Source organism: Ornithorhynchus anatinus, chromosome 4 (assembly GCF_004115215.2).
Source record: "Ornithorhynchus anatinus isolate Pmale09 chromosome 4, mOrnAna1.pri.v4, whole genome shotgun sequence".
NCBI classification, from domain to species: Eukaryota; Metazoa; Chordata; class Mammalia; order Monotremata; family Ornithorhynchidae; genus Ornithorhynchus; species Ornithorhynchus anatinus.
The window spans coordinates 78,610,160-78,632,165 of NC_041731.1; the positions used below are offsets into that span (position 1 = coordinate 78,610,160).

Below are 22,006 nucleotides of genomic sequence, written 5' to 3' on the forward strand. Positions count from 1 at the left end.
TTTTCCTTCTCTTTATCTCATTTAATAATGTACTAAATCGCTGATAAGATTACAGATAATGTCTTGGTCGTTTGCATTGTTTTAGAATTGTGACCTATGTACGTATAAATAAGTGCAGAAGCCATCTATCCGCGGGAATGAGTTTGACATGGCTGCCTTGATCAGAAATACCAAAAGCTAGCAATAAGTTTGCACAGTCAGATTGATCCACAGCCCTAAGGAATCATTTGGACTCCTAACCGGGATAATTTTTAATTTCAACTAACAATGCAGAGGAAGAAAGAGGTATAGTATACCCACATGATATGGGATTACAAATATGACCAATTTAGAAGTTCAATTTCAAGCCTAAAAGGATGACACTTTAAGGGTACTCTAAACTCTACGATGCAGGGTGGCAAATTATTCATGGAAAACTTTGTGCAGCATACTGAGAATACTTACTTCACCTAAGTACATTTGGGATATTCTAGCTTTCCATTCAAGCATGAGGCTCTAAAAGGAGAAGATTTTGGATCCCTGCCATAACCAGTTTTACATGCAAATTCAAAAGTGTCTACTTGACTGAAAACCAATTTTCTGAAATAAGAAGACCATGTCAATTCTATATTATTTTTCTTCATAATTTCTTGAGACGGCGAGCATACCTCTGGAAAAGGAAAAGAATAAATGAATTAGTAATGCGATACTTCATATGCAAGGCATTAGAAATTTCACTTTAAGTATCTCCAAAGGCAGTAAATAAATCACATAATTACAATCTTAAAACAATTAAAAACCACAATTATTATTACACTTATTGGTAGTAGCAATTCAAGTTGGAATCATTTATTTATACCTCTACTCAACACTTTTACATCTACATTTATTCAATTGTTCATTTAATTATTTGACTACTCTGTCATTTTCCCCCTCACCCCCCATCCCCTTAAAATGTAAACTCCTTGTGGGCAGGGAATGTGTCAATTCTTTGTTTCAATAATGATGATATCGGTTAAGTGCTTACTATGTGCCAGACTCTGTACTAAGCACGGGGGTAGAGACAAGATAATCGGGTTGGACACAGTCGTTTTCCCACATAAGGCTCGAGTCTTAATCTCCATTTTACAGATGAGGAAACTGAGGCAAAGAGGTGTTAAGTGACTTGCCTAAGTTCATACCGCAGATAAGTGACAGAGCCAGGATTAGAACCCACGACCTTCTGACTTCCAGGCTCATGCTCTATCCTGTAGGCCACGCTGCTTCCCAAGTGCTCAGTGCAGTTCAATAAAACCAGTGGGTGCTACTTAAAGTGACAGAAGCAGTGACGAGCATAAAGTGAAACCGACTGGGTTGAATTTTCCCAAATCTTAACAAACTATAAACGCAATTCTGTGGGACGGAATCAAATCAAGGCACGTAGAACTCTTCTTGACCCCCGGTTCATCTGGGATGAGCCTCGGGTAAGAAAAGTCAGGGAGTTCTGACTGAGAATTGCGTGTGGGCACAACCTCAACTCCGCATGTTCTTCAAAGGAGAAACGTTTATTCATTCATTCATTTAAGAGGATTTATTGAGCGCTTACTATGTGCAGAGCACTGTACTAAGCGCTTGGAATGTACAATTCGGCAGCAGATAGAGACAATCCCTGTCCAATGATGGGCTCACAGTCTAATCGGGGGAGACAGAAAGGAGAGCGAAACAGAACAAAACAAAAACAAGACAACATTATCACGATAAATAGAATCAATGGGGTGTGCACTTCATTAACAAAATAAAAAGGGTAATAAATAATATGTACAAATGAGCATAGTGTGGAGGGGAGGGGGAGCAGAGGGAAAGGGGGTTCAGCTGAGGGGAGGGGAAGAGGGAAGGGAAGGAGCAGAGGGTGAGGGGGAGTAGAGGGAAAAAGGGGGTGCTCAGTCTGGAAAGGCCTCTTGGAGGAGGTGAGCTCTCAGTAGGGCTTTGAAGAGGGGAAGAGAGTTAGTTTGGCGGACGTGAGGAGGGAGGGCATTTCCAGGACCGCGAGAGGACGTGGCCCGGGGGTCGACGGCGGGATAGGCGAGAACGGGGGACGGTGAGAAGGTGGGCGGTGGAGGAGCAGAGAGTGCGGGGTGGGGAGTAGAAACAGAGAAGGGAGGAGAGGTAGGAGGGGGCAAGGTGATGGACAGCCTTGAAGCCTAGAGTGAGAAGTTTTTGTTTCGTGTGGAGGTTCATGGGCAACCACTAGAGGTTTTTAAGGAGGGGAGTGACATGCCCAGAGCGTTTCTGCAGGAAGATGAGCCGGGCAGCGGAATACAGAATAGACTGGAGTGGGGAGAGAAAGGAGTTAGGGAGGTGGATCAGAGAGAAGGCTGACACAATAATCCAGTCGGGATATCATGAGAGCTTGTACCAGCACGACAGCCGTTCGGATGGAGAGGAAAGGGCGGATCTTTGCGATATCGTAAAGGTGAGACCGGCAGACGTTGGTGATGGATTGGATTTGTGGGGTGAATGAGAGAGCCGAGTCAAGCACAACACCAAGGCTGCGGGCCTGTGAGATGGGAAGGATGGTGGTGCCGTCCACAGTGACAAGGAAGTCAAGGAGAGGACAGGGTTTGGGAGGGAAGATAAGGAGCTCAGTTTTAGACATGTTGAGTTTTAGGTAGCGGGCAGACATCCAGGTGGAGACGTCCCGGAGGCAGGAGGAGATACGAGCCTGAAGGGAGGAGGAGGGAACAGGGGAGGAGATGTAGATCTGGGTGTCATCTGCATAGAGGTGATAGTTGAAGCCGTGGGAGCGAATGAGTTCACTAAGGGAGTGACTGTAGGTGGAGAACAGAAGGAGACCAAGAACTGACCCTTGAGGAATCCCTACAGTTAGGAGATGGGAGGGGGAGGAGGAGCCTGCGAAGGAGACCGAGAAAGAACTGCCAGAGAGATAAGTGGAGAACCAGGAGAGGACGGAATCCGTGAAGCCAAGGTGAGATAAGGTGTGGAGGAGAAGGGGATGGTCGACAGTGTCAAAGGCAGCCGAGAGGTCGAGGAAGATTAGGATAGAGTAGGAGCCATTGGATTTGGCAAGAAGGAGGTCATGGTCATGTTAATCCCATAAGGGACAGGAACCATGTTGAATTCCCACCTTTGTACTTTCTCCCAGCACTTATTATAGTGTTCTTTACACAATAAGCGCTTAATAAATTCTATTCCTTCTACTCAGTTTTCTCAACTGTAAAATTAGAATTCAATACCCAATCTCCCTCCTATCTAGACTGTGAGCCCCATGTGGGAAAGGGACTGTGTCTGACCTGATTAACTTGTATCAAACCCACCACTGAGAACAATGCTTGATACATAGAACAGCGCTTGAAGAATAAGTGCTTGACAAATTACATTATTATTATTATTACTGGGAGAAAGTCTATCCAGAGGGAAAGCCAATACTGTATGATCCCCTCTATGTATGTAGGCAATTTCAGAGAAGTGGGTTCCTTCCCATAAAATTGCTTATTATAATTCTAATGAATAAATGCAGAAATATCCCCATAGGGGTTTCTTTCACGATGATTTGCTACAGCTCAGTGATACTTACGCAGAATATTACATTTGGGGTATTTTATTCCTCCTTTGAAGCATCTCACTTCAAATGGAGAGGATGAGGGGTCTTCGATATATCCATTTTTACACATAAATTCAAAAGAATCTGGACTAAAGAAAAGAAATTTTAAAAATCCCCATTTCAGCTGTATATTATTCCTCTCCATTTCTTTTGGGCTTGTCACACATTTCTCTGCAAAAGAGGGAAATTTACTTGAATCTCATGGAAAACTCTTCATACAAAATATATTTACCATGCTGTTCGGGGTTAAATGAAGAAATTATGAGGTAAGAATTCTTCATTTGCAAATGCTTTATACCAAATGCCCTAGAAATACTTCAGCCATCGGTTCCACGAAATTTAGAACTAAATACGATCTAATGTAAGAAATGCTAAATCAGCATTTAAAGATCAATTTAGAAATATGCCTTTAATATATTCTGTTCTTCCCATTTCAATGCAATGATGATAGTCAGAAACTTTGATTCTCCAAATGTTCCTGAGTAGAACAAACAATTGGAATTATTCAACTAGTAGTTGTCATCAAAAAATCACTTATCTTGCTAGAATGATCTCCTTAATTCAAGAATTATTTAGAAAGATACATGATTAAAATTACCTGGCATAGCATATGCTACTGGCATGTTGAAGAAATACTTTCTAACTTAAGAAAACCTCACATTTTTATATACTCCATTGCTTTTACAATTTTTTCACATTCCAAAACGTGAGTGTGTTTGTGTATTTTTATCATACCAAAGCATTCTGGGGGGTTTGTCCACTCTCCATTTTGACAAGTTACTGTTTCAGATCCTTCCATTTCATAAAATTTAGAACATTTGTATTTCACTGATGTTCCCGAGTCATATTCCATGTACAACCTGGAGGCCATATCCCCATTTTTAATAGGTGGGGGTGGCCCACACTTTCCTAATTCCTCTGAAATAAAAGGATTTTTGTGTGAATCAGACAGTGCATTGATTTCTTATAAAAACATTCATAAAACACTCGGCTCCGTAAATTTGCAATTTCAATAATGATCCGCCATATGGTTTTTAAAATGATTAAGGATTTAAGTAGTATCGTGCTATTGAAGTCATTGGCGATGGGTTTTGGGGTGGGAGATGTGAGGTGTGGGGTACACAACCTCTGAAGTAACAGAAGGATTGGTGGAGAGGTTGTGAGTGACAGCAAGGGAGTCTGTGAAGAGCCAGGTGACTAAATCAAGACAGTCGTTGGAAGCAGCAGAGAAGCAAGAAGAGATTAACTCTAAGGTCATTTGGACTGAGCAAGAATAAGGTGATCCCATCATTCCCAAGAAGACAGTCAAAACCACAAACACCGAAGCAGAAAGGGAGAGTGCTTTGGAAAGATGGAAAGCAACCATCACGGGGTGACAAGAAAAGTTCCTCCCCTCCCCGGATGGTCAGATAAGGGGAGTTTTCCAATCGGACCGGAAGCAGCGTGGTCTAGTGGAAAGAGCACGGGCCTTGGTGGGTCAGAGGACCCGGGTCTGCCACTTGTCACTGTGTGAGCTTGGGCAAGTTACTTAACTTCTCTGTGCCTCAGCTGCCTCATTTGGAAATGGATTTTGAGACTGTGAGCCCTATGTGGGACATGAACTGTATCCAACCTGATTAGCCTGTGTCTACCCGAGTGGTTTGTACAGTGCCTGGCACATAGTAAATGCTGAACAAACACCATTGTTAAAAAATCATCCATTAAAAGAAATAAATCACGGGGGTCACGATAGCTGAAGTAGCAATGACCTCTCTTTTTTATGGTATTTATTAAATGCTTACTATCTGCCAGGTGCTGTGATATGTGCTGGGGTAGAGACAGGTTAATCGGGTTAGACACAGTCAGTGTTCATTTATTCATTCAATAGTATTTATTGAATGCTTACTGTGCGCAGAGCACTGTACTAAGCGCCTGGAAAGTACAATTCGGCAGCAGATAGAGACAATCCCTACCCAACAACGGGCTCACTGTCTAGAAGGGGGAGACAGACAACGAAACACAAAAAGTAGACAGGCATCACATAAGGCTCATGGTCTTAATCCCCATTTTTACAATTGAGGTAACCGAGGGCAGAGTGAAGTTAAATGACTTGCACAGGGTCACACAGCAGACAAGTGGCAGAGCCGGGACTAGAACCCAGGACCTTCTGACTCATAGTCCCATGCTGTCTCCACTAGGCCATGCTGCTTCTCAGTCCTTCTTAGTCCTTACCTTCATTCAGTCATTCATTTAATAGAATTTATTGAGAGCTTACTGTGTGCAAAGCGCTGCACTAAGCCCTTGGGAGAGTGCAGAAATACAATAAACAGACACATCCTCTGTCTACGATGAGCTTTACAGTCTAGAGGACTCTTGTTAGGACAGACTAGAATCTCAGTCAGCAGCCCCCCATAATTTTCAGAGATCCCCTCAGTAATGCCCCAGACCACCTAAGAAACAATGATGTTTATTAAGCACTTTCTATGCACAGAGCAGACTTAAAGAGACTTGGTAGACAAGATCCCAGCCCCACAAAGAGCCCCCGATCTTAAAAGGGGAGACGGACATTAAAATAAAGTACAATTATGTACACAAGTGCTGTGGGGTTGAAGGTGAGGTGAGAAGGGAGGGTGAGCAAGATAGGGAAAAGACAGATAGGTCAGGAGAGGCCTCTTGGAGGGGATGTGTATTTAGAAGGATCTAGAAGATAGGGAGAGTGTTGGACTGTCAGATAAGAAGGGGGGAGGAAGTTCCAGGCCACAGGCAGAAGGTGGGCAAGGGTTTGGAGGTGAGACAGATGAGATTGAGGTTTAGGAGAATCTTGAAAATGGGGTGAGTGCTGTACTGTCGGATATGAAAGGGGAAGAAGTTCCAAGCCAGAGGCAGGAGGTGGGCAAGGGTTTGGTGACGAGACAGATGAGATCGAGTTTCAGTACTGCGTTGGGGTTAAAACCGCTGCTCTTGTCCACATTCCACCAGCTGAAGGCCCCACAGTTTGAGAGGATGTGGAACAGGCGAACACCACCACTTGCCATGTTTCCACACATCAGGGTTTCCTTCAGCTGTTTCCCACCTTCCCTCTCAGGCCCTCTGTCAGGAGGGCACCTCTGGTAGTGATTGCCCTCAGGTGGAGTTATCTACAGCAAGGTGGTGCCCTTCCCCCGACAGGTGGCCGTGTGTCGCTTTGTACTTTCAATATCTCCCCGAAGGAATGTACCCCACGTCTTGAAAAGTAGTCACCCTTAGTAGTCAGATCCAAGACAGTACAAATGTAAAATTCTGCTTCTAGTTGTGGCTGGGCAGATCCAGCCCTTGGCCTCGACTGACACCTCCAAATGTTAAGATCAGTCTCAAAATCTGCTCAGTCGATTAGTCTTTCTGGGAAGTTATTATAGATCTAGACGGTGAGCTCACTGTGGGCAGGAACGTGTCTACGTTGTACTCTCCCAAGTGCTTAGTTCAGTGTTGTGCACACAGTAAGTGCTCAATAAGTACGCTCGAATGAATGACTCAATCGTTAGCTTAAGGGCAGTAATACCTACTTTATTGATCTCCCAAGCTTCGCTTACAGTCAGTGCTCAATAAATACCACCGATTGACTACATTCATTCATTCTTTCATTCAGTAGTATTTACTGAGCGTTTACTGTGGTGCAAAGTTCTGTACTAGACGTTTGGGAGAATACCATATAACAATAAGCAGGCATATTCCCCACCCACTATGATCTTATAATCTAGACGGGGAGACAGACAATAATATAAATGAATAAATACATAGATGAATAAATATTCCGTGGCCCACATTGCACAGCAGGACACGTGGATGGTCAAACCCCTAGGGAAGCTTGGATCCAGGGGAAAGAATGGAAACCTTTCCCTCTTGGAATTTGGGAACTGAGAGCCTATGGGTGGGAAGTGGGGGATGGGGGAAGCCCTGGCATCCTCTAGCTTTCAGGATGCGTCAGCAAAGCTCCAGACTCTCCTAAGGACACTTACTTAAGGTAGCACATTTCGGATATTGTATTTCTCTTTTTAAACACCGGACATGGAAAGGCGATGAATTGGGATCCTCCGTATATCCGCTTCTACATGTAAATACGTAAGTGTCTAAATGACTAACAAATGCACGTTTGATGAAAGTGGTCCAGAACAATTTAATGTTGTTTTCCTCCATTTCTTTTGTTGATAATTCACACCGCTCTGCCAAAAGAAAATTAAGGATGTAATTGGATTCAAAATTGGGCCTCAAGTGATTTAAAAATTGATTACTAACTTTGATGCACACTACATACATTTATGGAAGAACAAATTTAGGGAAGAACAAAAGATGAAAGCAAAGGAATGTTTCAGAGACTAATTGAAAAGGCTGAAATAGTTGCATGCTATCACCAAGAAAGCCACCTTAATTCATCCTTGTGCCCCACGGATCTGAATTCCACCCCCTTCACTCCCCTGAAACTGTTCTGTCAGAGGTCACCAATCATCTCTTTCTTCGTCAAGTCCAGTGACTTCAACTCCATCCTAATCCTCCTCAACTTCTCAAGCAGTCTTCGACACTGTGGGCCACTCTCTTCTGGAAATATTATCTTGGCTTTGCTGAAACTGTACTATCCTGGTTCATTCAATCGTATTTATTGAGCACTTACTCTGGGTAGAGCACTGTACTAAGTGCTTGGAAAGTACAATTTGGCAACAAATAGAGCCAATCCCTATCCAACAGCGGGGTTACATGTTCTCCTCCCATTCCCAAATCAACATCTCCAGTTCTGATCTTTCTCATTCTTTGCAGTCTTGTATTCCGTCCTGCCTTCAGTACTTCTCTACTTGGTTGTCCCACTGGCGTCTCAAACTTAACATGTCCAAAACAGAATTCATCACCTTCCCATCCAAACCCTGGCCTCCCCCTGACTTTCCCAACACTCTCTCCCTGATCTTCTGCTACCCTTCAGGGGCTGAAGTAGAACGAATCCGTTATGAGCTCCTGACAGTGGAACATGAGTTTCTGCTATCCAACCGATATTCTTGCTGTGTTGATATAATACATTCACAACCTCCATCTACATAAATGACATAAGAAGAAATACCTACCAGTGCATTGAGGATAAATAATCTGGTCTTTTTCACATTGCACCTTAAAATCAGATTCGGATACAAGTAAGTAACCTGATTGACATTTAATTTCAAAGGAATCTCCAACTTGTAAGTAGCTGATTTGTTCAGATATGTTTTTTTTCATCATGTTTCTGGTTGCCAGATCTTTCTCTGTGACAGAGCAAGGGCCTGGAAATAGATATCAGTATTTATTTATTTTTTATGATTTTAAAGCTTCTGAAGATTGATACCATGGAAATCTGCTTTGAAGATTTTAAAAGAACTCCAGTTTTTGAAAGAAAGATTTCCCTTTCCAAAGTTGCACAGCCTGTTAAGACTGTGAGCCCAGTGTGAGACAGGGACTGTGCCCAACCCAATTACTTTATATCTACCGCAGCGCTTAGTACAGTGTCTGATACATAGTGATTGTTTAACAAATACCACAATTATTATTATTGTTAGAGGAAAAGGCTAGACCAGTTTCCTGTTGTCTTTCATTTCTAGATCAGAGCTCCATTCTCATCTCTGTGGTACCTTCTTGACTAACTTCTTTTCCAGGATATTTGGCCTCAAAACTCAAACCACCATGTATGAAGAAGAGAGGCTCAGCTAGCAGTAGGCCTGGATCGGCATTACCGTTTAACATACTGTTTGGAAATGCACATATTTGTAGATGACAGAGAAGATGGAAATAAATGACATTAAAATAGAATAATAATAATAATAACAATAATGTTGGTATTTGTTAAGCGCTTACTATGTGCCGAGCACTGTTCTAAGCGCTGGGGGAGACACAGGGAATCAGGTTGTCCCACTTGGGGCTCACAGTCTTAATCCTCAGTTTACAGATGAGGTAACTGAGGCCCCGAGAAGTTAAGTGACTTGCCCAAAGTCACACAGCTGACAAATGGCCGAGCCGGGATTCGAACCCATGACCTCTGACTCCAAAGCCCGTGCTCTTTCCACTGAGCCATGCTATTTTTAACAACAGCGAATAGCTAGGCTATTAAGAGAAATGACTTTGCAAGTAATTTTTAGAGCCCATGGCTGAGATAGTTTGCCTGTATCCAACCGGGGCATTTAGTACAGTGCCTGCACATAGTAAGCGTTTAACAAATACCATAATAAATAAATAGCTGTCCCCCCGAGGGAAATCAAAAAGGGATTTCCTCTTTTCCTTCCCTGCTTCTGCTCTCACCCCCTCCACACCAGTTCTGAGAGTGTCTTTAAGGTCAGAGATGGAGAGAGCATGGGCAGAACCAAAGTGTGATTATTAGAATGCTCACAGAGGCTTCTTCCTTCACGAACCCTGCCACGTCTGGAGCTTCTCGGAGGGGACACGTATCGGGAGACCACCGCACCAGTGCTCGACAGAATCACTTCCCAAGTAAATCGGTTTTTCTTACTTAAACACTTGGGCACTGCTGTCCATCGTCCATCAGAACAGAAAGACTTGTTTTGACCATCCAGTGTATATAAGCTTTGGCATTTGTATTCTACAAAGTCTCCAGCTGAGTACACCTTTTTATTTAAAGAAAGAATATCTCCATTGGAAATGCCAGGAGCGGGACCGCAAGCCTTCCCTTTCACTAAATAAAACAAAACGAACGCGTTATGATATTTTAGCTAGATGTTAAAATCAAACACAAAGAGAAAAAAGCTGTTTTCCCCAGGCTTCCCCTCCCTTGTGACCGAGTAGAGCAGAACACGAAGGGTAACTGTCACCTTTCCTCCCACCACCAAGGCCCCCTGCTCCCGACATGCTCCGTACACGCTGGGATGGGAAGGAGAGCTGCCGTCATACGCGCTCAGGGTCTTGCCCACTAGCTACACCGCCTCTCCCTTGGTGCCGTCGAGGAAGCTCCATCCCATCCTGCTTCCCGTTCGTTCATTCATTCATTCAATTGCATTTATTGAGCGCTTACCGGGTTCAAAGCAATGTATTAAGTGCTTGGGAGAGCACGCTATAACAGTAGGCAGACCCATTCCCTGCCCACCATGAGCTTACAGTCTAGAGGGAGAGATAGACATTAATATAAATGAATAAATGACAGATATGTGCAGAAGTGCTGTGGGGCTGGGAGGGGGAATGAATAAAGGGAGCAAGTCAGGGCGATGCGGAAGGGAGTGAGAAGAAGAAGAAAGGAAAGAGAAGAGTTCCTGCGGCATGAGGCCTTCACAAAACCTTGGGAAGACCAGGGGCTACTGTAGCAACTCCCGTGGTTATGGGTGGACCCTGACACTCAAGGAGACTGAAATTCTTCTCCTCTAAGAGAAGCAGCATGGCTCAGTGGAAAGATCACGGGCTTGGCAGTCGGAGGTCGTGGATTCCAATCCCGGCTCTGCCACCTGTCTGCTGTTTGACCTTGGGCAAGTCACTTCACTTCTCTGTGCCTCCGTTACCTCATCTGTAAAAAAATGGGGCTTAAAAATGTGAGCCCCACGTGGGACAAGCTGATTACCCTGTATCTACCCCAGCACTTAGAACAGTGCTCGGCACATAGTAAGTGCTTAACCAATTCTGTAACTATTATTATTTATAAGAATAATTTATTATTTATAAGAATAAGGGTATTTGTTGAATGCTTACTATATGCCAGGTACTGTACTAAGCACTAGGGTGAATATAATCAAATCAGGCTTGATACAGTCCCTGTCCCATGTGGGGCTCACAGTCTCAATCCCCGTTTGACAGATGAGAGAACCAAGCCAGAGAGAAAGTGACTTCCCGAGGTCACACAGCAGACAAGTGGTGGAGCTGGGATTAGAACCCATGACCTGATGACTCCCAGGCCCGTGCTCTGTCCACTAAGCCATAATTATCCACTAATCCACTAATTATCCACTGTCCACTAATTATCCACTAATGCTTTGTTTTCATTTTGTATGAATATCTGGGTTGTGTTTTATTGTTTCCTCCAGTCCCTTGACCCCGCTTTTCTTCTTAGGTTGGTAGTGGCCCAAGAAATAAGGATCATGTACAATTCCCGAGTGCATATTCTCTTCTGGCAATCAATACAGTGTTCTGCACACGGTAACGTTTAATAAATACTAATCCCGACTCGGCCACTTAATCCCGGCTCTGTCACTTGTCTGCTGTGTGACCTTGGGCAAGTCACTTAACTTCTTTGTGCCTCAGTTACCTCCTCTGTAAAGTTGGGATTGAGCCTGTGAATACCACTTGGGGCAGGGAATGTAATTTTGCTTGTACCCACCCAACCCAATTTGCTTGTATCCACCCCAATGCTTAGTACAGTACCTGGCACACAGTAAGTGCTTAACAAATACCAGAATTATTATTACCATATTATTTTTATTAGTATTATTATTAGTTTCTGCAGAACATGTCACTTTTAAGCCAGTTCCCAGACTGAAGTGTGCCCAGAAAAGTTTCTTTCAATGATGGCATTCTGGGCAGCTCTGCTCCAGAATTATTATTATCATATTATTTTTATTGTTATTATTAGTTTCTGCAGAACATGTCACTTTTAAGCCAGTTCCCAGACTGAAGTGTGCCCGGAAAAGTTTCTTTCAATGATGGCATTCTGGGCAGCCCTGCTCCAGAATTATTATTATCATATTATTTTTATTGTTATTATTAGTTTCTGCACAACATGTCACTTTTAACTCAGTTCCCAGACTGGAGTGTACCCAAAAAAGTTTCTTTCAATGATGGCATTCTGGGTAACCCTGCTCCAGAATTATTATTATCATATTATTTTTATTGTTATTATTAGTTTCTGCAGAACATGTCACTTTTAACCCAGTTCCCAGACTGGAGTGTGCCCAGAAAAGTTTCTTTCAATGATGGCATTCTGGGCAACCCTGCTCCCTTAGAGCCTTCCAAATTTATTCATCCATTCAATCGTATTTATTCATTCAATCACATTTATTGATCGTTTACTGTGTGCAGAGCACTATACTAAGCACTTGGGAGAGTACAGTACAACAATATAACAGACATATTCCCTGCCCATAATGAGTTTACAGTCTAGAAGGAGAAACAGATGTTAATATAAATAAATTAATTACAGACATGGATATAAGTGTTGTGGCCTGTAGGAGTGCGGTGGACGGGGAATCCTTTTCCAGCATTCCCAAAGACCGGACTACAGAAGATATCCTCATTTTTCCATGTGATCAGTGTTGGCTTTTTCTTTTTTCAACTGAAAGTGTATCTGTTTCATCCATCCACAAATAGTGGAGACTTCTACACTTCAAGTTAGGGGCCTGTCTATACATAATGGATGCATTCTGCAGAGGGAGGACCAATTATGGAAAAAAATTGCAAGAGTGAGGAGTCATCGCAGAGCACAGGATGTGCAGTTCAGTGTGTTTATGGCCCCGTTAATCGGGAAGATTTTTCTAAAGGCAAAGAGGTAGCTCTGCTTGCTAATAAGTAAAATCTCTCCTCCATCTGTGAAAGGAAGAAACCGCTTGAGCCGTGGGGCTGACTGTAGCCATGTGGCACGACCGACCCCAGTGTCATCCCAGGAGACCTTGCTCTGCTTTTCCTCCCCAGAGGAAACATCTGGGGACTGGAGAGACCCCCAGGGGGGAAATATATCATTTTGATTCCTACTTTCAGTCATCTCTTGTCAGTAATTATGGAGAAATACAAACTAACCCCGTAACGTCAAACTTCAAAGGTTTTAGGAGCATGGCTTAATGGCTAGAGCGACGGTCCTGGACGTCAGAAGGACCCGGTTTCTAATCCTGGCTACTCCAACGTGTCCGCTGTGCGACCCTGGGTAAGTCACTTCTCTTCTCTTGGCCTCAGTTCCCTCATCTGTGAAATGGGGATTTAGACAGTGAGTCCCATGCGGGACAGGGACTCTGTGCAGCCCAATTTGCTTGTATGCCCCACAGCTTTGTACAGTGCCTGGCACATAGTAAGCCCTTAACAAGTACCACAATTTTATTATTATTATAATTACTACTAATAATAAAATTATCTGGGCCTCAGTTCCCTCATCTGTAAAATAGGAATTAAGAGTGTGAGCCCCATGTGGGAAAGGAACTGTGTCCAACCCGATTAACTTGCATCTACCCCAACACTTAGGACAGAGCTTGGCACATAATAAGCGCTTAACAAGTCCCATAATTATTATTATTTTACTTACCCCCAAATCTTCTCCTATTTCCCCTACCGTTTCCTTCCCAAGACTCTTCCATGCTGAGACCTCTCCTTTTCAAAGGGAAAATGAAAATTGACTTAAGAACTGAAGTATTTACCTACGATACATAATGGGAAGTCCATGTATCCATCAACACACTCCCTGAATGAAGGCTGTATTAGTTTGTATCCTTGCTTGCATGCGAATTCCAGGCCTTTACCGTGAAGAACTGATAAAGTGCGACTTCGGCTATCGGACAACAGTAGTTTTCTCTTATCCAGCTCCAGCTTTGTGATTCTACAAGGGGCTAGAGAAAAAGATGATTCTTATACATCGTTTGAAAACTAAGAAATGACCAGATATACTTTTGTTTATAAAATAAATGTATAAAATGATGAAACGACTGTAAGGCAATCCTTTTTCCGTGGATGGATTCCTTTCTTAAGTCAGAAACTCAGAAAAACTACATAACTATTTGAATATAAGAGGTACTGCAGATAATTCATTTTCGAAAGTTTCCTCGTGTTTTAGTGGAGTAATAATAATGATGGTATTGATTGAGCACTTACTCTGACAACCACTAGGCCATGTACTGGGGTAATTAATCAGGGGATAATCAATCAATGGTATAAACTCACCCATGCTGGGCAGCAGCGGCATGGGAGAGAGTCAAGGGCGGAGACTCAATTCGCCGCACGGAAGGAGGCGACGATAAGCCACTTGTGGATTTTTACCAAGAAAATGCTATGGATCCACTACCAGAGCGATCGCAGACGGAGAGCGGGGCGCTCTGGGAGAGATGCGTCCGTGGTGTCGCTGTGGGTCGGAGACGACTCGACAGCATAAGACAATAAGCACTTGGAAGAGTTCAGTACAAGAGAGTTGGTAGCACAATCCCTACCCCCAAGGAGTTTGCAATCTGCAGATGAAACTGATCTAATTGGACCCAATCCTGTCCCACATAGGGCTCACTAAGAAGTAATCAATCAGTGGTATTTACTGAACACTTACTGCATGTAGAGCAGTATGATAAGCATTTGGAAAAGTATGATACCCACAAGAAATTTTAAATCAACAGAGGAAAATCATCTGATGGGGCACAATCCCTATCTCACATAGAGCTCACTAAGAGGGAGGACAAAAGAGTAATTTATCTTCATTTTATAGATGAGGAAACTGAGGCACAGAGATGTTAACTTGCACTGGATCAAAAGAGCAGGCAAACGGCAGAGACAGGATTAGAACTCAGTCCTCTGTTCTTTTCACTAAGCCCACCCTGCAAAAGGACCACGTCTCTGAAAAAGAACTACCCAATTCTCCCAGTTCCGTACCCGCTACCCGGTTTCCTTCCCTCAAGATTGAGGCTTGGCCCTGAGAAACTGGATGAGAGCCGAGGTTGGAAACCAGCCCATCTTTCCCACCAGCCACTGAGACCACCGTCCTGCTCCACTGGGTTGTAAATACGCCACACTTAGGGGGTCCCCACCGGTGATTCCCACTGATCTTTCAGCCCGTAACCTTCTGTGATTGCCTGTTAGCCGACTACCTTCTCTTTGGTGACCGAGAGACCTTTGGCCTTGTTCTTGCACTTTCTCCACCCCTCCCTCAGCTCCGTAGTACTTGGGTACATATCCAGAATATATTTATAAATAAATTCATATATCCCCTTCTAGACTGTGAGCGCTACGTGGACAGGAAATGTCGCTCGACTGTTGTACTATACTTTGACAAGCGCTTAGTACAGTGCTCTGCACACAGTAAGCACTAAATACGATTGAAGGAATGAATATATATTTACAGTCTAGAGGGGGAGACAGACATTAATATAAATTGTATATATTATATATTACATTATATATACATTATGTATATTTATAATTTATATTAATGCCTGTCTCCTCCTCTAGACTGCGAGCTTGTTGCGGGCAGGGACTGTGTCTGTTTGTTGTTAAATTGTGCTCTCCCAAGCGTTTTGCACACAGTAAGCTCTCAATAAGTGCGACTGAATGAACACGGACTGTGTCTAACTTGAATACCTTGTTAACTACCACAGCACTTAGTACGATGCCCGGCACGTGGTAAGTACTTAAGAAACACCATTAAAAAAACATTTCTTTTGCCTTCTCAGTAATTGTTAGCCTCTTGAGGGGTGGAAAAGATACTTGTTCGCCCTCATAAATATTGTTAATTCATTAAGTATCTTACGTTAGAGAAGCAGCTTGGCTCAGTGGAAGGAACCCGGGCCTGGGACTCAGAGGTCGTGAGTTCGATACCCAGCTCTGCCACTTGTCAGCTGTGTGACTGTGGGCAAGTCACTTAACTTCTCTGTGCCTCAGTTCCCTCATCTGTAAAATGGGGATGAAGACTGTGAGCCCCACGTGGGACAACCTGATTCCCCTGTGTCTACCCCAGCGCTTAGAACAGTGCTCTGCACAGAGTAAGCGCTTAACAAATACCAACATTATTATTAAGTTATCTCATCTGTAAAATGGGGATTAAGACTGTGAGCCTCACGAGGGACAACCTGATTACCCTGTATCTACCCCAGCGCTTAGAACAGTGCTCGGCACAGAGTAAGCGCTTAACAAATACCAACATTAACATTATTATGTCAGGCTGCAGTTTGACAAATTCCCAAGATTTGAGTTTCTACCAACTCCAGGCCTATTCCTTTCTCTGTACGTCACCATGCTTGGGAGGCGGGATGACTTGGGAAGAGCAAGAGCTGCTTAGTCGGGAGATCCGAGTTCTAGTCCTGTTCATTTACCCGCTCTGTGACTTTGGGCAAGTCAGAAGCAGTGTGGCTTAATGGAAAGACCACGGGCCTGGAAGTCATAGGACCTAGATTCCCATTCCAGCTCTCCCACTTTATCCCACTGGGGATAAAGACTGTGAGCCCCGTATAGGACAGGGACTGTGTCTAATCGGATTATTTTCTATCAGCCCGAGACTTTATCACAGTCTTGGCATGTTGTCAGCATCTCCTCCAAGAGGCCTTCCTCAATTAAGCCCTCTTTTTTTCAGCTAGCTTTCCCTTCTGCCCCATCTATCCACTTGGGTCCTTTACCTCTGGATATTTGATATTTATCTGATTACCAACCTCACAGAACTTATGTACACACCTTTAAATTATATATTAGAAATTACATATTAATGTCCGTCTCCCCCTCCAGACTAGAAGCTCTTTTGGGGCAGGGAAGGTGTCTATTAATTGTATGTTATTGTACTTTCCCAAGCACTTAGTACAGTGCTCTGCACATAGTAAATGTTCAATAAATACCATTGATTGATTGATGACATCTGCGATTTAATATGGAATTCACCATAGTATCCCCACACCGTGATATACCAATAGCACTTAGGTACATATCCATATACTTCATCTCTCTTCTCTATAATTTATATTCATGTCTGTCTCCCTTGAGGGCAGGGATGGTGCTTACCAACTCTCATGTGTTGTACTTTCTCAAGTATTTAGAACAGTGCTTTGCCCAAAGTAAGCACTCAATGAATGCCATTAACTGATCAATAATAATAATAATAATGTTGGTATTTTTTAAGCGCTTACTACTTGCAGAGCACTCTTCTAAGCGCTGGGGTAGATACAGGGGAATGAGGTGGTCCCAAGTGAGGCTCACAGTCTTCATCCCCATTTTACAGATGAGGGAACTGAGGCCCAGAGAAATGAAGTGACTTGCCCACAGTCACACAGCTGACAAGGGGCAGATTCGGGATACGAACCCATGACCTCTGACTCCCAAGCCTGGGCTCTTTCCACTGAGCTATGCTGCTTTTCAGCATAATTGATTGTTATCCTATTAGCTGGACCAAAACTTGGAGTTCCAGTCTATGAAGAAAGTGTCACTTTACCCAGACATTTTGGGGGTGATGTCCACTTGTTTCCAAGGCAGGTAATCCACTTTGGACCAGACAACATATAGGCCATGTTGCATTCATATTGCACTTTATTGCCATATTTGTGCCCCAAATCACTTATGATCTCTCCAAAATCTACCTCAGGTGGATCCACACACTTTGGAACTGCCAAAAAACATCACAGATAATACATCTTTTAAAAAATACGTTCAGTGTGCAAATTTCTGAAATCTAATGTACTTTATCAGTAGGTTCCCGAGTTGCAAAAGCAACGATTTTTGGTGTCGGAGAGGGTTCTCCCTGCCAGCGGAAAGAGAGTTTAAAGGAGAGCTGAAGAGGAGGAAAGGGAAAAAGAGAGTGGGAAGGAGAAAACATGGAGCGGGAGATGGATGAGAGAGGGAGAGAATGGAAGGAAGAGAGAGAGAGAGAGAGACACACAGAGACCGACAGATGGAGGCTGCATACGGTAAGCGCTCAATAAATACGATCGAATGAATAAATGAAACAGAACTAGCCTCCACAGCTAACATTTAACAGCTGTCTCTAACAGTTCAGTTGTTTCTACCACCTAACCCGGAGGCTGGGGCCTACCCCAGGCAGTAATGGTGGGACAGGGACTGCCCAGGAACCAGCAACTATGAACCTTCCAGGCTAGGAATACTTCCTGATTTACTGAGAAATTGCATTTCTGGGTGTCTAGAAATTGCTGCCCCTGCTGATGAAGTTCAGTCCAGCCATCCCAGCTGCAGGCTATTTGAGAGATACCTTCACCACCTCCACTTCCTCTCCACATGGCTCAGTGGAATGAGCCCGGGCTTGGGAGTCAGAGGTCGTGGGTTCGAATCCCGGCTCTGCCACTTGTCAGCTGTGTGACTGTGGGCAAGTCACTTCACTCCTCTGTGCTTCAGTTACCTCATCTGGAAAATGGGGATTAAGACTGTGAGCCTCACGTGGGACAACCTGACTACCCTGTATCTACCCCAGCTCTTAGAACGGTGCTCTGCCCATAGTAAGCGCTTAACAAATACCAACATTATTATTATTATTACAATGAGGTATTCTAATCAGTCAATTGTACTTATTGAGTGCTTCCTATGTGCAGAGCGCTGTACTAAGCACTTGGGAGAGAACTATATAACAAACACATTCTCTGACCACAGCTAGCTTCATTCATTCAACTGTATTTACTGAGCGCTTACTGTGTGCAAAGCACTGTTCTAAGCTCTTGGGAGAATATGGTTTAACAGTGAAAAGACACATTCCCTGCCCACGATGAGCTTACAGTCTACAGGGCGAAAGAGATATTAATATAAATGAATAAATAAATTGCAGCTATGTACATAAGTGCTGTGGGGCTGGAAGAGGGGATGAAAAAGAGAGCACAGTTTAGAAGGGGAGAGAGACATTAATATAAATAAATAAAGTTACAGAGATGTTCCTCAGTGCCGTGGGGCCGCGAGGGCGGATGAATAAAGGGAGCAAGTCAAGGCACGGGAGGGAGGGAAGGGAGGTGGAAAAGGGGAAAGGAGGGCTTAGTCAGGGAAGGCCTCTTGGAGGAGACGTGACTTCAATATGATTTTGAGAGTGGGGAGAGTAATTGTCCGTCGGATAGTAATTGTCTGCTGGTTGTACCCCTTCGCTCTACTGCGACAACACTCTCCGGGCTCACCAATGATCTCCTCATTGTCAGAGTCCGGTCCAGTGGGCCCTTCTCTGCGCTTATCCTCCTTGACCCCTCTCTCTGCGGCCTTCAACACTGTCGATGGTCTCCTCCGCCTTAAAACACTTTCAGACTTTGGTTTCGCCAACGAGGAGAGGCAGTGCCACCGAATAGAAGTAGCGTCGAACCGGGAGTCAGGAGATCTGAATTCTAATCCCAGCTCTGCCTCTGACCTATTGGCTGATGCTGAGCGAGCCATAACCTCTCTAAGCCTCCGTTTCCTCTTCTGTAAAATGAGGATACGGCAGATTGTGGGTCAGGGACTGTTTCGGATCTCATAGCCTTGATCCACTACTGGGTTTAGCACATACAGCAAGCACTAAACAAAGGCCATTATAAGGTTCATTCGTTTATTCATTTATTCTACCATATTTATTGTTTACCATATTGAAAGCACTGTGCTAAGCACTTGGGAGAGTATAATAAGAATAATAATGTCGGTATTTGTTAAGTGATTACTGTGTGCAGAGCACTGTTCTAAGCGCTGGGGAAGATACCGGTTAATCAGGTTGTCCCACATGAGGCTCACAGTCTTAACCCCCATTTTACAGATGAGGTAACTGAGGCACAGAGAAGTTAAGTGATTTGCCCACAGTTCAACAGCTGACAAGTGGCAGAGCCGGGATTCGAACCCACGATCTCTGACTCCCAAGCCCGGGCTCTTTCCACTGAGCCACGCTGTCCAAATACGTACCCTGACCACAAAGAGCTTACAGTCTAAGATTCTCTCCCTACCTTTCTAGGTCTCGTTTTCTAGCTCCTCTATCAACTTTTATCCCCTAAATGCGTGTATCCTACAAGGCTTTATTCTGAATCCCTTCCTCTTTTCACTCTCATTTGCTCATATCAATAATTTATTTAGATTAATGTCTGTCTCCCCCTCAAGACTGTAAGCTCGTTGTTGACAAGAATGTCTGCCAACTCTGTTACGCTGTATATCTGTTACGCTGTATATCTGTTACGCTGTCCCACGTGAGGCTCACAGTTAATCCCCATTTTCCAGATGAGGTAACTGAGGCACAGAGAAGTGAAGTGACTTGCCCACAGTCACACAGCTGACAAGTGGCAGAGCCGGGAGTCAAACTCATGACCTCTGACTCCGAAGCCCAGGCTCTTTCCACTGAGCCACGCTGATAGGAGAAGCAGCGTGGCTCAGTGGAAAGAGCCCGGGCTTGTAGGTCAAAGATCATGGGTTCAAATCCCAGCTCAGCTACTTGTCAGCTGTGTGACTGTGGGCAAGTCACTTAAATTCTCTGTGCCTCAGTTACCTCATCTGCAAAATGGGGATTAAGACTGTGAGGCAGACATACAAATACACACACAGTCACTGCAAATGTTTTTTCAATTCCTTAATTACACATTCCTCGGCAACAAGGAAAAGGAGTTGGGAGAGGGAAAGGAATCCTGGCCGGCAGAATCCAACCTCTGGACACCACATGTTAATAATAATAATAATAACAATAATAATAACCACCACCGTCCGGGAGCTCTAGCAGGACCGAGGCAGAAGTCAGGAGAGAGGTGCCCAGTAGCAGAGCGGAAAAAGAGTCTCAGCATTCTAGATGTGTGGCATGAAAAAGGAAAACTGAAAAGGGGTTTTGCAGGACCCAGACAGCTCTTCATCTAAGATGAACAGAAACCTGCCCACTCAAACCTTAGCTGGAGTGTACAGGTCGATGTGTTCTCGGTAACCATGATAATTCACCTTCCCACCCCCCGAGTCTTTCCCCTTGTAATTCACATGAAGGTAAATATATGTTTGCAACCTCCAAAATAAATTTCAATTAGTTGACTAATTTGTGGTAATCTTTTCTAGGCTATCATCCCATCTGAACAGATTAGTATCCTCCAGGTCTTCTTACCTTTTTCCAAAAAGCTCACCAAAGACCACAGGAGTGAAAAGAGAGAATGCTGCATAGCTACGCTCGACGAGAACAGCTGGGCCAGGATATTTCAATTCCATACGTTCCGGCTCCGCTCTTCCGGCTCTTTCCACGTGTTCTTCTGGAAACCGGGATTTGGGCCCGATTCCAACGCAGACAGACTCTTTGCACCACCTCTTCAAAGAGCAAAGTCCAGAGGACACTCGGGTGAATGCTCCAAATGACGTTTTCCTGGTGTTTATCCTGAATTTCTCCAGTGACCTGGCAACTCGACAAGAAGAGAACCCCATTCAGGTTCTCATCATCCTGTGCTGGACCTGCTGTTGACACAGGCCGGGGAAGGAAGAATCAGCTTCTCTCCCACCTCCCCCATCCAGACGGACCCATTGCCTTGGCCAGGCCCGGCTTACAACCCTGTTCTGTGTCATCACCTGAGATTGTGCTTCCAACAGTTTCCTTTTCCCGCAAGTGAACCTAAATCCCTTGCTCTGCCTGCATATTTTCCTTCCTGGACCTTCCTGCCCTCAAGGAACTTGCAATCTAATGGAGAAATCAGGCAGGTACAAATTATTTATAAACAAGGGGAGTAAGATAGCAGCAAGAGTGGAGAAAGAGAAAATAGATAAGCTCCCTGTGGGCAGGGAACATGTCTGTTTATTATTATATCGTACTCTCCCAAGCACTTAGTACAGTGCTTTGCACCCAGTAAGTGCTCAGTAAATACGAATGAATGAATGAATAAATAAGAAGCACAAGGGTCT

The 22,006-nt window shown here is 44.0% G+C and overlaps 1 protein-coding gene across 2 annotated transcripts; it reads right to left on the minus strand.

Annotated features, from left to right (window-relative positions):
- On the minus strand, nucleotides 1–21,369 carry LOC100680584 (complement factor H-related protein 3-like). 2 transcript variants are annotated; one of them, XM_007664000.3, is made up of 9 exons: nucleotides 21,225–21,369; nucleotides 17,637–17,807; nucleotides 13,885–14,073; nucleotides 10,056–10,238; nucleotides 8,647–8,838; nucleotides 7,555–7,758; nucleotides 4,316–4,498; nucleotides 3,554–3,751; nucleotides 1–649 (listed from the first exon to the last, which is right to left on the minus strand). In XM_007664000.3, exons 1-9 carry the CDS (start codon nucleotides 21,277–21,279, stop codon nucleotides 450–452), a joined length of 1,575 nt encoding a protein of 524 aa, XP_007662190.2. In that variant the 5' UTR covers nucleotides 21,280–21,369; the 3' UTR covers nucleotides 1–449. The 2 variants fall into 2 exon arrangements, with proteins under 2 accessions (XP_007662190.2, XP_007662194.2); XM_007664004.3 differs by lacking the exon at nucleotides 17,637–17,807 and having other exon boundaries at nucleotides 21,225–21,353.
- Between the last annotated feature and the right edge of the window lie 637 nt (nucleotides 21,370–22,006).

Excerpts from the sequence above, each read along its gene's own strand:
- LOC100680584 (XM_007664000.3), bottom strand. The coding sequence starts at position 21,279 with ATGCAGCATTCTCTCTTTTCACTCCTGTGGTCTTTGGTGAGCTTTTTG. Across the intron at positions 4,499-7,554 it reads TCCGAAATGTGCTACCTTAA|AGGAATTAGGAAAGTGTGGG; the intron begins GTAAGTGTCCTT and ends CTTTTATTTCAG. Across the intron at positions 3,752-4,315 it reads AAACCCCCCAGAATGCTTTG|AGAAATGTGTGACAAGCCCA; the intron begins GTATGATAAAAA and ends CCTCTTTTGCAG.